Raw genomic sequence first — 13,214 nt, 5'->3', positions numbered from 1 at the left:
CTCTCGCAAGGATCCTGGAGGGTGCCTGGGAGTATGCTTATCCAGTCTACATGTGTTTTGTAGACTTGGAGAAGGCATATGACCGGGTTCCAAGGGAGTCACTGTGGGAGGTGCTGCGGGAGTATGGGGTGAGGGGGTCTCTACTCAGGGCCATCCAATCTCTGTACTCCCAAAGCGAGAGCTGTGTCCGGGTCCTCGGCAGTAAGTCGGACCCATTTCAGGTGAGGGTTGGCCTCCGCCAGGGCTGTGCTTTGTCACCAATCCTGTTTGTAATATACATGGATCGGATTTCGAGGCGTAGTCGTGGGGGAGGGGGTCTGCAGTTCGGTGGACTAAGGATTGCACCACTGCTTTTTGCAGATGATGTGGTTCTGATGGCTTCATCGGTCTGCGACCTTCAGCACTCACTGGATCGGTTCGCAACCGAGTGTGAAGCGGCTGGGATGAGGATCAGCACCTCCAAATCTGAGGCCATGGTTCTCAGCAGGAAACCGATGGACTGTCCACTCCAAGTAGGGAATGAGTCCTTACCCCAAGTGAAGGAGTTCAAGTATCTCGGGGTCTTGTTCTCGAGTGAGGGAACAATGGAGCGTGAGATGGGTCGGAGAATCGGAGCAGTGGGAGCGGTACTGCAGTCTCTTTACCGCACCGTTGTGACGAAAAGGGAGCTGAGCCAAAAGGCAAAGCTCTCTGTCTACCGGGCCATTTTCGTTCCTACCCTCACCTATGGTCATGAAGGATGGGTCATGACCGAAAGAACGAGATCGCGGGTACAAGCGGCCGAGATGGGTTTTCTCCGCAGGGTGGCTGGTGTCTCCCTTAGGGATAAGGTGAGAAGTTCGGTCATCCGGGAGGGACTCGGAGTTGAACCGCTCCTCCTTCGCGTCGAAAGGAGCCAGTTGAGGTGGTTCGGGCACCTAGTTAGGATGCCACCTGGGCGCCTCCCTAGGGAGGTGTTCCAGGCACGTCCAGCTGGGAAGAGACCAAGGGGTAGACCTAGAACCAGATGGAGGGATTATATCTCTTCTCTGGCCTGGGAGCGCCTTGGGATCCCCCAGTCAGAGCTGGTTGATGTGGCCAGGGAAAAGAAAGTTTGGGGCTCTCTGCTGGAACTGCTACCTCCGCGACCCGACCACGGATAAGCGGGAGAAGATGGATGGATGGATGGATGGATAATCAATAGGTGGTCCTCTACTGTAAGTTTGTTGTATTGTTGTATATATTCTTTCTATGCTGCCCATCATTTTTGTAATCAGCCACTCAAAGACCACAGAGGTCAGTCCTGTGAGAAAAATCAATTGTCCAATGTTGCACTTAACAGTGGTGTAGGAGAATGTAGTTTTTTGCAGCTCCTCTTTCAGCTTTACATTTTCTGCTCGTAGTGTATCAAACTCCTGTCGCAGGTTGACATATTCCTCCTGAAGTTGACTGTATCTCAGGTTCAGATCGTCGTACTCTCTCTTTGGAAATGGGATATCCTCTTCAGCTTTAATATAGATAAGTGAAAAATTAGCATGTGCTGCAACCAATGCAAACAAGTTCACAATTCAGGGGTTCTCACACATTTTTACCAATGAATTTTCAAAACTTTTCCATGACAGAAGAGAAGATACATTATCGATCCCAGGGGGAGATTTTTCCTCTGCATTTGACCCATCCAGGGGCCAGTGTACACGTCACACACAGACATACATAGCAATTGGAGCAGTGGGCCTGGCAGGAGCACACACACACTAGGAGCACATTGACTCTTTCAGTGAGGGTGGGAACCCTGACAATCAATCAGTTAATTGTAAGATGATATATTCATATATTCATACCAGGACAATGATCCATGCCGCATTCTTGTTCTGGATCCATGCTGCATTCTTGTTCTGGAGTTTCAGAAGTAACACGTTGATTTGCTGCAGTGTCAGCTCTCCTCCTTTTCCTATGGTACCTACAGTAACAGCAGAAATTCATAGTTAGACTAATCCATATCTCAAAACAGCAGCTGTAGGCACCAAAGCTTATGCAAGAGAGGAAAACAAAACAAAAAACGACTCAGAGGATGTCAACTCTAATCTTACCTGTCCATCTTTGCATTTGGGTTCTGGCTTTGTTTTGTGTACATGAACACAGATGGCACAAAATCAGGACTACTAGAGTCCAATGATGCCTCGCCTGCAAAAATAAAACACAAACACGTGTGTTTAGCCTAGCAAGCTACTAGGCAAATCTAACGCCAGCTTATCAAACTTTAGCTGCATTTGATTATTGTTCTACATCATACAGACAATCACAAATGTAAACAAGGCTCTCCCGTAAAATCAAAGAGTAGGCTAGATAACCTCATTACCTGATATAAAGTGGGCGCTGCAGACGTGAGCATTTTTGATTATGTCCTCATTCCAGTCCACACATTTAATCGCCTGCAGCCACAGACGCCGCGGGTTGCTCTGAAATGGTCGTGGTCCTCTCGGAATCCTATAAAACTTTAGTCCCCCGGTGGAATAGCGATTCGTACAACCGTATACGCAACAACCAGACATGTTGATGCTGGGTACAGTTTGTAAATGCTTACTAAGCAGTTGCTACCTCGTCTTTGTCATTCAGAACTGCTTGAAATCAACACCACTTCCGTTGCCCACATGCGCGCGCAACTTTTTGATGACGTCGGCTGTAAAAGGGTCTATAGCCAAATTTAAGGAAGAGATTCCACCAATACTTAACTCGATAGCATGTCTGCATGTAAGGGAGGAAACTTATACAAAATGTACACCACCCCAAATTGATCATGTTGTTGATAGTGCTACAGATGCGCTGCGAATAAAATTAGACTCTGTTGCTCCTTTGAAAAAGAAGAAAATAAAACAACATAGATTAGCTCCATGGCATAATGCCGAAACCCGCAAAATAAAGCAAAAGTCGAGACAACTTGAAAGGATATGGCGTTCCACTAAACTTGAAGAATCTCGTTTAATTTGGCATATTACTCTCAATGAATATAAGAAAGCACTGCGTAAAGCGAGAGCAGCCTACTACTGTTCATTAATAGATGGGAATAAGAATAATGCAAGATTTCTTTTCAGCACTGTAGCCAGGCTGACAGAGAGCCACAGCTCGATTGAGCCTTCTATTCCCATAGCACTCAGTAGTAATGATTTTGTGTGCTTCTTTAACGATAAAATTGTTACTCTCAGAAACAAAATTAATGACCTCTTGCCTTTGACCAGTATAGTGTTATCAACAGCTCCCGGAAACGTAAGTTCTAATATTACACTAGATAGTAAACTAGAATGCTTTTCAGCCATAAACCTTGAACAATTAAATTCAATGATTCTCTCTTCTAAACCATCAACGTGTATCTTAGACCCGATTCCAACTAAGCTGTTAAAAGAAGTTTTTCCATTAATTAGCACTTCTTTATTAAATATTATGAATATGTCTTTATTATCAGGCTATGTTCCACAATCATTCAAAGTAGCAGTGATAAAACCGCTTCTTAAAACGCACATCCTCGAACCAGAGGTTTTAGCCAACTATAGACCTATTACTAATCTTCCGTTCCTCTCAAAAATTCTTGAGAAAGCAGTCGCAAAACAGCTGTGTGATTACTTAAAAAACTATGATTTATTTGAAGATTTTCAGTCTGGCTTTAGAACACAACATAGCACAGAGACAGCTCTGGTTAAAGTCACAAATGACATTCTAATAGCCTCAGACAAGGGACTTGTCTCTATTCTTGTCTTGCTCGATCTTAGTGCTGCATTTGATACTATCGACCATGATATCCTATTGCAAAGACTAGAGCACTTAGTTGGCATACAGGGAACTGCTTTAGGCTGGTTTAGGTCCTATCTATCTGAACGCTCTCAGTTTGTACGTGTCAACGATGAATCTTCCATGCAAACCAAAGTTAGCCATGGAGTGCCACAGGGCTCAGTGCTTGGACCTATTTTGTTCACACTATATATGCTTCCGTTAGGCAATATTATAAGGAATCATTCTGTAAACTTTCATTGTTATGCGGATGATACTCAACTATATTTATCAATCAAGCCTGATGAAATTAATCATCTAAATAAAATTCAAGACTGCCTCAAGGACTTAAAAAAGTGGATGACCTTACATTTTTTTATGTTAAACACGACCAAAACTGAAGTTATTGTACTTGGCCCGAAGAATCTACGAAACAAATTATCTAAAGATATACTAACTATGGATGGCATTAATTTGGCCTCCAGTGAGACTGTAAGGAATCTTGGTTTTATATTTGATCAGGATTTATCCTTTAACACCCACATAAAATCAATTTCAAGGACCGCCTACTTCCATCTACGTAAAATTGCAAAAATCAGGCATATCTTGCCTCAAAACGATGCAGAGAAACTAGTCCATGCATTTGTTACTTCAAGGCTGGATTATCGTAACTCCTTATTATCAGGGTGTACCAAGAAGTCAGTCAAGTCGCTTCAGCAGATTCAAAATGCTGCAGCTCGTGTACTAACCAGAGTTAGGAAAAGGGACCATATTACTCCTGTTCTGGCTGCCTTACACTGGCTCCCTATAGAACACAGGATATAATTTAAAATTCTTCTTCTCGTCTACAAAGCCCTTAATGGGCAGGTGCCATCTTACCTTAAAGAACTCATTATACCCTACTGTCCTACTAGGGCATTGCGTTCCAAGAATGCAGGGTTCTTGGTTGTTCCTAGATTCTCTAAAAGTACAATGGGAGCCAGGGCCTTTTCTTATCAAGCTCGACTTTTGTGGATTCAGCTTCCAGTTTGTGTTCGGGCGGCAGACACCCTTTCCGTTTTTAAGAGTGTGCTTAAGACCTTCCTTTTTGATAAAGCTTATAGTTAGGGCTGATTAGATTCAGCCCCTAGTTTTGCTGATATAGGCTTAGTTTGTCGGGGGACATCTTACTTCTTACTTCTCTCTGTTTTTACCTGTGTACTCTCATGTTCCGATTAACCCAGCTTCCCCAAATTTCTTTCTTTTTGGTGTCTATATACGCCGGGATCCGGAGTGGATTCATCTTCCTATTATACACACATGCATTTCCAAACATTTGGACTACCTATGTTCCAAATGTATTATCTTTTCAATTTACACACGGCATCTATTGCACGTCTGTCCGTCCTGGGAGAGGGATCCCTCCTCTGTTGCTCTCCCTGAGGTTTCTCCCATTTTTCCCTTTAAACTGTGGGTTTTCTCTGGAAGTTTTTTCTTGTACGATGTGAGGTTCTAAGGACAGAGGGTGTTGTATTGTCATACTGATATTCTGTACAAACTGTGAAGTCCAATGAGACAACTGTAACATTTGTGATATTGGGCTATATAAATAAACATTGATTGATTGATTGATTGATTGATTGATTGATTGATTGATGTTGCAAATGTTTTAATTGCACTTTTAACATGACCATGAATTAACTCTCATTTGCATAGTCATTGACTTTATGAATTTATGTTGTTTAGATCAGCTTTCCTTTGCATGTGTGCTGACATTTACCTAACTTTCTGTCCCTCCACTCTAACCAAGGATGCCTGTTCCACAAGGCTGGCCAGGAGCTCTCATCTGTGTCTGAAACAAGGAGATAATATAAACATTGTGTTCTGTTTATGACTGCACACACACACACAGCTACAGCCACACACAGCTACAGCCACACACACACACACACACACACACACACACACACACACACACACACACACACACACACACACACACACACACACACACACACACACACACACACACACACACACACACACACACACACACACACACACACACACACACACACACACACACACACACACACACACACACACACACACACACACACACACACACACACACAGTATCCCGCTCCCTTTCTCTTCCATTGATCCACCACACTACCGTTTATTAAGTTAGCTACCAAGTTAGCTCGTTAGCTACTGTTACGTTAATGATAACCATGCTAATTTCACTTACCGGGTAAATTTGCGGTAGCGCCGGTGTTGCAGTATAAGTTGAGTCATGACAACTGGCGACATTCTATTATTTTCGTCATAGGAATCCGGGGCGTGTACATTGAGGACCCATTGTTGACTTACCAGGAAAGAAACATCGTTTGTCGTTTACGTTCATCTTTTGCTATATCTGCCTTCCTAAGATCACTTTGCTGCACATTCAGTACTCGTATGTGAGGTTGTGGGTGAGAGGCCGATATCGTGACGCTTACAGGGAGGTATCGAACATTACAAAGTAAATGACTGTGTGGATGCCTGTTCAAAACATCGCAAACTTCAATAAATCATTTAAATTATATATTTGTGTCCGACTTTCATTTGTTCATCGTTCTTAATGTGATGTATAGTAGCTTTGATAGCTGTCCATACCTTCAGACAGCCTAAAAGTAAAACACAAGTTGTTTATTCACAGCCCGAACGCTCATCGAGATGACTGGATCAGTCATGACAACTTGTGATCAGCTCCGATTAAATTGTGATATCAATTCTGTAGCTAACCTCCAGGGAGCACGTTTATTTTATGAAATACCTGTATCCCTCTCATCACAACAAGACTCTACACTGTGCAGGAAAAACAATTACATACATGAAAATAACCTTGATGCATGGGAATTAAACACACAAACTAACAGATAAATCATCAGAAGAAGGCAGAGAGGAAGTAAATAACAACAGGAACACGGAAGGCAGACAGAATTGCTTAGACACGGGTGTCACATGAAATGTTAATGTTCTGGAAAGTTCCTTATACAGCTTTCGCCTTTTTTATCTCATGAAGTCCCTAAGTGACACACACTGAACAGTCTGGGGTCATGGTCCTTGTCATTTGCTTTTGTCTTCCCATAACAACATGTCCAAGATGTCCATGTGTCAGGCTAAAACATGTGACAGAACTAGCTAGATTTGGAAAGGTTTTTTGTTGCTAAAGTTAATATTCAAGCCATTTAAGAATAAAAATGCTTACATGACATGTCATTTGTTAAACATTAAGCTGTCTTCGACTCTTTTCTGCTGTAACAAATGTAAATGTCCCCTCTGTGGGACGAATAAAGGTATTCTGATTCTGATTACATTTAACCTGTTGTGGAAACATTTCTTGATGAAATTGATATGAAACAAATGCCATAAATATTGCTGTGACACATGGTGTCACATCGGGACTTTAACTCTAAACATTCACAGTAAACCAAAACAATTAGAAATATGATTATGGTCTGGTCAGTTAATTTAGCTGATTCAATTATATTTAGTTAACATATGCTTTATTCTTCAATTCATAGTATGTTCAAACAAATGCAAACCAAAACATCATCCTTGTTAATTAAGTTATAAATAAGAGTTACTTTATCATTAAAGCCCAGATATTTGACACGAGGGGGGTTACTTGTCAGAAATGTGTCTATTTAGTCTAAATAACGTTCCCCTTAATTTCCCCAAAAGTAGAAATGGGTCCGGGTTCTTATGGGTTAAACGTATAGGCTTAAAGGCATAATAGAACTACCGTAGTATTCAACTTGTGCCCCGCTGGACTTACTTTTCTGTGGTTTACCGTTACTGTGACATATCAGTATAGCCACGGAAGATAGTTTGTGTGTTTAATTCCCATGCATCAAGGTTATTTTCATGTATGTAATTGTTTTTCCTGCACAGTGTAGAGTCTTGTTGTGATGAGAGGGATACAGGTATTTCATAAAATAAACGTGCTCCCTGGAGGTTAGCTACAGAATTGATATCACAATTTAATCGGAGCTGATCACAAGTTGACATGACTGATCCAGTCATCTCGATGAGCGTTCGGGCTGTGAATAAACAACTTGTGTTTTACTTTTAGGCTGTCTGAAGGTATGGACAGCTATCAAAGCTAATATACATCACATTAAGAATGATGAACAAATGAAAGTCGGACACAAATATATAATTTAAATGATTTATTGAAGTTTGCAATGTTTTGAACAGGCATCCACACAGTCACCTACTTTGTAATGTTCGATACCTCCCTGTAAGCGTCACGATATCGGCCTCTCACCCACAAGCTCATATACGAGTACTGAATGTGCAGCAAAGTGATCTTAGGAAGGCAGATATAGCAAAAGATGAACGTAAACGACAAACGATGTTTCTTTGCTTGTAAGTCAACAATGGGTCCTCAATGTACACGCCCCGGATTCCTATGACGAAAATAATAGAATGTCGCCAGTTGTCATGACTCAACTTATACTGCAACACCGGGCTCGTTCTCTGTCACCTTTAGGACAGCCGCCTGACCTGGCTCTTCTTCTGTAGTGGTAATAGGGGAAAACTTCGGAAAACATTAAAATATTGTCGTCTGTTTTCGTTTCATGTTTGCTTCCTGTTTAGCGCTCCGCAAACTTGAATGGTGGACAGATGAAATTCTGATAACGTTAGAGAAACGTGGGGTTTGTCAGAGCCGAACAAAGTGTGTTGCTGTTGCTTAGCAACAGGCCACAGGCGACGGAAGCCCCAGACGTCCTAAAGTATTAACACAGAAGGGGCGAAAGCGTGAAAGTGCAGTCACAAAATGATGTTGTTACGTATCGTCGCTCATTTTTAAGAGGGCATACGGAAATCACTGGCATTTTCTAGTGGGTATACGGCGTATATCAGCGTATCACGTAGACCAGTGGTTCTCAACCTATTTACACCAAGTACGACCTGAGAAAATAGTTGGCTCTCCAAGTAACACCATATGACCAATGTTAAAATACAGTCTATGCACAGTTCATGCAGGACTCGGAGGCAAATGTATTCATAATAACATGATTTATTGTTCTCTGTCTCTCTGTCTCTCTCTCTGTCTCTCTGTCTCTCTCTCTCTCCATCTCTCTCTCACTCACTCACTCACTCACTCACACACAACAAGTGAGAATATAAAGAACAAAATAATAACTTATTCTCACACAACAAATGTCAACTGTACACACATGTCATTTCCTGGACCTATACCAAAGTGTGAATGTAGGCCTCCTGCAACAACCTACATTGTAACAGAAAATGTCCTATTGGGAATTCAGTTCCACAATAATAATGAAGTCTCCAGGAGCAGATGAGCCTAAGGGCTAATAGCTCATCTTCAGTCTGCTGATGTTTGCTATTGCCATTTCTGTAGTGGCAAAGTAAAAAAGATAAGGAAAAAGATAAAAATTAAGGACAAGTATGTGCTTGTTCAGCTTTTGACCTCGGTCACAGCCTTCTCTCCATCCTTTGAGCAAATGCCTTCTTTTTGAGTCACTTCTCTACTCCATCACAGCGGCTGTGCATATCACTTTTGTGTTGCTGGCGGAACCTGCGCTTATGCTTGGTTGATGACTGTCCTCCTCCTCACTCACTTGTTCACTTTCGCTGGTAATATTCTCCTCTGTACCTCTCTTCCGAATACCTCCCATTTTGAACCACGTTTTTAACATCATTCAGCTTTCTTCATTCTTTAGCTTGCTTGCAACGTTCGCTAATCGTTCGTGGGTAGTAAGGTCGTAATTAGCAACGCCAGAAATAATAAAAAAAGTATTTTCGTTTCTATATCTAAAAACAACAATAGTCTATTAGAACTAATTTAAACCACAGTTTCAATTATTCCAAGCTTATTTTCATTCGTTGTAGTATTTTGATAGTATGATTTATTTTGTAATTAATGTTTTTCAATCAAGCCTCAAACTATAGCCTGTTTTAAATTGAAGTTGTCTGAGGTTAGTGCCTACTGTTAACATATTGTCCAACCATCAGCTGCTGTTGTAGTGTACCTTAATGTCCCAAATGTGTAGTGACTGCTTTTGGTATTTTTGTTTACTTAGTTGTGTTTCCTGTATTTTATATGTCTGTGTTATTTGTAAAGGTTAAAGGTGGGGACGAGAAACCGGCTCGAGATAAACTTGTTGTTATATTCAATGGAATGCTCTTAACATCCCGATAGCAATGAATATCTGAAGTGCTTTGATAAAAAATCCATAAAAAAATGTCATCTGTGGAAGCCGTAGTACTGTAAAAAGCACGACCAATCATCTAAGCCGGCCCGGCTAAAGTAACTGGATGGCCTACCTGCCTGTCAGCTTTCCATTTGTGCACAAACTTATCTCGTGCCCTCATTGGTCATGTGCGTGTTCGTGTGTGTTGGAGGAGGGGCTCTGTAAGGAAGTGGCAGACTTTTTCTGGTTGTGTATTTTCAAATTCTAGCGCACTCAAGCGGGTTTCTCCAAAATGACCTACCCCACCTTTAAATGGTGAAGGTCTCCCTTCAGTTTTGTTCAATGTGCAATAGCAGCCCTAACAATCGGCCTTGCTGACGCATTAAAGATGCTTCCATTTTCTTTACTCTATATCTGAAGGTTGCCATACAGTGGAGGAAATAAGTAGGGATGCTCCGATCGCCAATTTTGGGGCCGATCGCCGGAATCAGTATCGGCCGATCGCCGATCATATCGAGTGGGCGAGGCCTAAATGGAAGATTTAAACATCACTTTAAATCTTCCATTTAAAGTGATGTTTAAAACTCAGTTAATGGGGCTTATTCACTGGAGCTTCCACAAACAACAATCAACTTAATTATTACATTCAAATGATGTACATTATTCAAGTTTACATTCACTTTGGATAATAACACGGGAGAAATGATCAGAAGCGCTCTCTTTTCCTCTCTCCCTCTCTCTCTCCCCCTCTCTCCCTCTCCTGACAGCCTGTCAGTATCTCATGCGTCTCACTGATCCAGTAATGAATGACCCGACAGTGAAGAATAAATATATTTATAAAACGGACAAGTCAAACCAAGCAATCTGATTGACTCTGAGCCGTGATATACTGGGCGTATACCACGGGTAGAATTGTAAGTTACTTTTCACAACAAGTCAGTATCCCTACGCGCCTGAGAAAAACAGTATACAGTAGGGCTTTGAACTGGAACAAGAAAGCAGCGGAGAAGTAACGGGGCAGAAACCCTCCTTTTTACACAGCGGTCCAGACATAGACATCAAACGGCAAAACATATTCAGTGTGCAGTTCCTTTGGCATTAGGGCAGGGATATCTACAGATGTAGCACTGAATTTCGGACTCCAGCTTACAGCTTCCTGCCTACTACCTGCCAAATACCAGTATAGAGGAATGTTAAGCCCTCCCACTATTTTCCAAGAGGGCGTTGCCAGATTTTCAATTTCAGGTTTTAACCAGGAGATGGCGCTTCATTCACAAATACAGAAAGACAAGTTTCATGGACTTTCAGTTGTGTTTTGAAGAGCATTTGAACACATCAATATTTTAGATCAACTAAAGTATATCTAATCTTGTAATTCAATAATATATAGTCTTTATATATTAAATAATCATAATGTAAATGTTTACATTACACTTCTTTATTTGTTATGCTCATACTTTAACCTTTACAATCGTTTGCTTTAATATGCAGTATATTTTTGTGTTTGCTTCCTCCTGCTCCCTTTCGGACACATACTGTATGATTTATTATTAATATGAAGATATTATTAAGATAAGATCAGATGTTACTTTATTGATTGAACATTTTAGTTTAGAATGTGCTGTCCCACGGTAATTCAGAAGGCTCACAGGTCACATTCCGACCATTATTTAAAACAATAGGTGCTTTCACACCGTCTACAGTTTGATTTGTATAGAGGGAGCTCTGTCAGTTTTCGAATTACCCATTTGCTTTCGGGGAGCCCTATTTTTCAGAGCACATCCTGCTACTAAATATGTCACACGCACGCTCTGTTGACTTGCGCAGCAGCGCGGATGCGATCAATTGCTATAAAAACACTCTTCTACTAATACAGACGGTGTCACTATGCCGGCGGATGTGGCCGTTGTTGAAGCCTCTTCAGGCTCCGCATCGGCCGGCCTCTCCCTCGGTGTGGAGCTGTCAAGCTCGACCCTAACGCCGTTTACAGCCGGCCAACTAAAAGTTGTTTTCCGTTCACGTTGTCATTTTTAGACTCCTTCGCTTCTTTACTTGTGAATCCAAAAGCTGTGACGCTTGGCTGTTTTCGTTTTGCCATATTTTTTTATTACACAGCCAGAGTTAAAAAAATATCAATATGAACATTTAAAATACCGCGCCGGCATCACCGCCATAACCATAGCAACGTAAGTAAGAATGCAGCGCCGCCACGTACAGATGGCAACACCCAGACATATTCACAAATATAAAACAAATATTCAGAAACTGTAATGAACAATAACTATTATTTATTTCAAGAACTGTTATTTACAGAAACTCAACATTTCTAATCTGTGTGACACAAATATGCACGATTGTTTTGGGCTCCCCCTATTTATCTCAAAGTCAGCCATCAGGGGAGCTCCCTCCCTCTTCGGGGGAGCCAAGCTCCCCCTAGCTTCCCCCCATTTCGAACAGTGTCTGTGGCTGAATGGCCAGCGATTAGGTGCGGCGCATTTATCATAGGTGATCAGAGCTAACTGCCTGCCGTCAGATTTCATTTAAAAAACAGATCTGATTTTAAGACTATTTCTGCGCTCATAAAGAATGATAAGAATAAGAATAATGCGTATTGAACTGGTTTCATTAATTAGTGAGTTTATTTAACACTAGAACCGCCAATCGGGTCAATTTGTGTGATGTGTGTTGTGTGTGTGCAATGTAACTTTTTTTCAATAAAATATTAAAGTCTCCCAGTCCGTGACTTTTCCTGAAAGTGTGTTATGTTGCAACCTATGTTGTTAAAAATTGCATTCTAATAGCGGGATTTGACGGGTTTAGGTAGGCCTATACAAAAACCTCTGGCGGTTCTAGTGTTAAGGTAATTAGGTACAGTAGAAGCCCTTTTTTATCAGTAACGAATTTAGCAGTTGAACATAAAAGTCAACTAACTGAGGGCCACTTGCAATTACAGTGTTGTGTCTAACTGTAAGCTTGTCACTCAGAGTAACCTACCGTTAATTTAGCTGCTGGAGAAGAAAGATCAAGGGGGAGGGGGGGAGAGAGCTGTGGTTGATGGGCCATTAGTTGTGTAAATACACAGCTGAGAGCTGCCGTTTCATTCAGACTGTTTAAAATTTAAATCAATACATACAACTATTTTTTAAATCAATACATACAACTATTTTTTAAATCAATAAAAACATTTTCTAAATTCATAAAAGCATTTCAATTAATATTGGGAGTCATGTCGTTACTTTGTTGAGAATGTGGCCATGTAATAAGCGGGATAATTTGCAGCGACTT

At 41.3% G+C, this 13,214-nt stretch overlaps 1 protein-coding gene across 1 annotated transcript; it reads right to left on the bottom strand.

Moving 5' to 3' along the window:
- Window positions 1–1,115: 1,115 nt before the first annotated feature.
- On the bottom strand, window positions 1,116–6,221 carry LOC307019077 (uncharacterized protein; the record flags this gene model as incomplete). Its single annotated transcript, XM_079649694.1, has 5 exons — window positions 5,972–6,221; window positions 2,339–5,572; window positions 2,070–2,163; window positions 1,821–1,939; window positions 1,116–1,486 (listed from the first exon to the last, which is right to left on the bottom strand). Exons 2-5 carry the CDS (start codon window positions 2,529–2,531, stop codon window positions 1,116–1,118), a joined length of 777 nt encoding a protein of 258 aa, XP_079505820.1. The 5' UTR covers window positions 2,532–5,572; window positions 5,972–6,221.
- Window positions 6,222–13,214: the final 6,993 nt, after the last annotated feature.

This window comes from Notothenia rossii, assembly GCF_949606895.1.
Source record: "Notothenia rossii genome assembly, chromosome: 1".
NCBI lineage: Eukaryota > Metazoa > Chordata > Actinopteri > Perciformes > Nototheniidae > Notothenia > Notothenia rossii.
The sequence above is the reverse complement of the archived record's forward strand: the minus strand, read 5'-3'. Positions and strand labels throughout refer to the sequence as shown.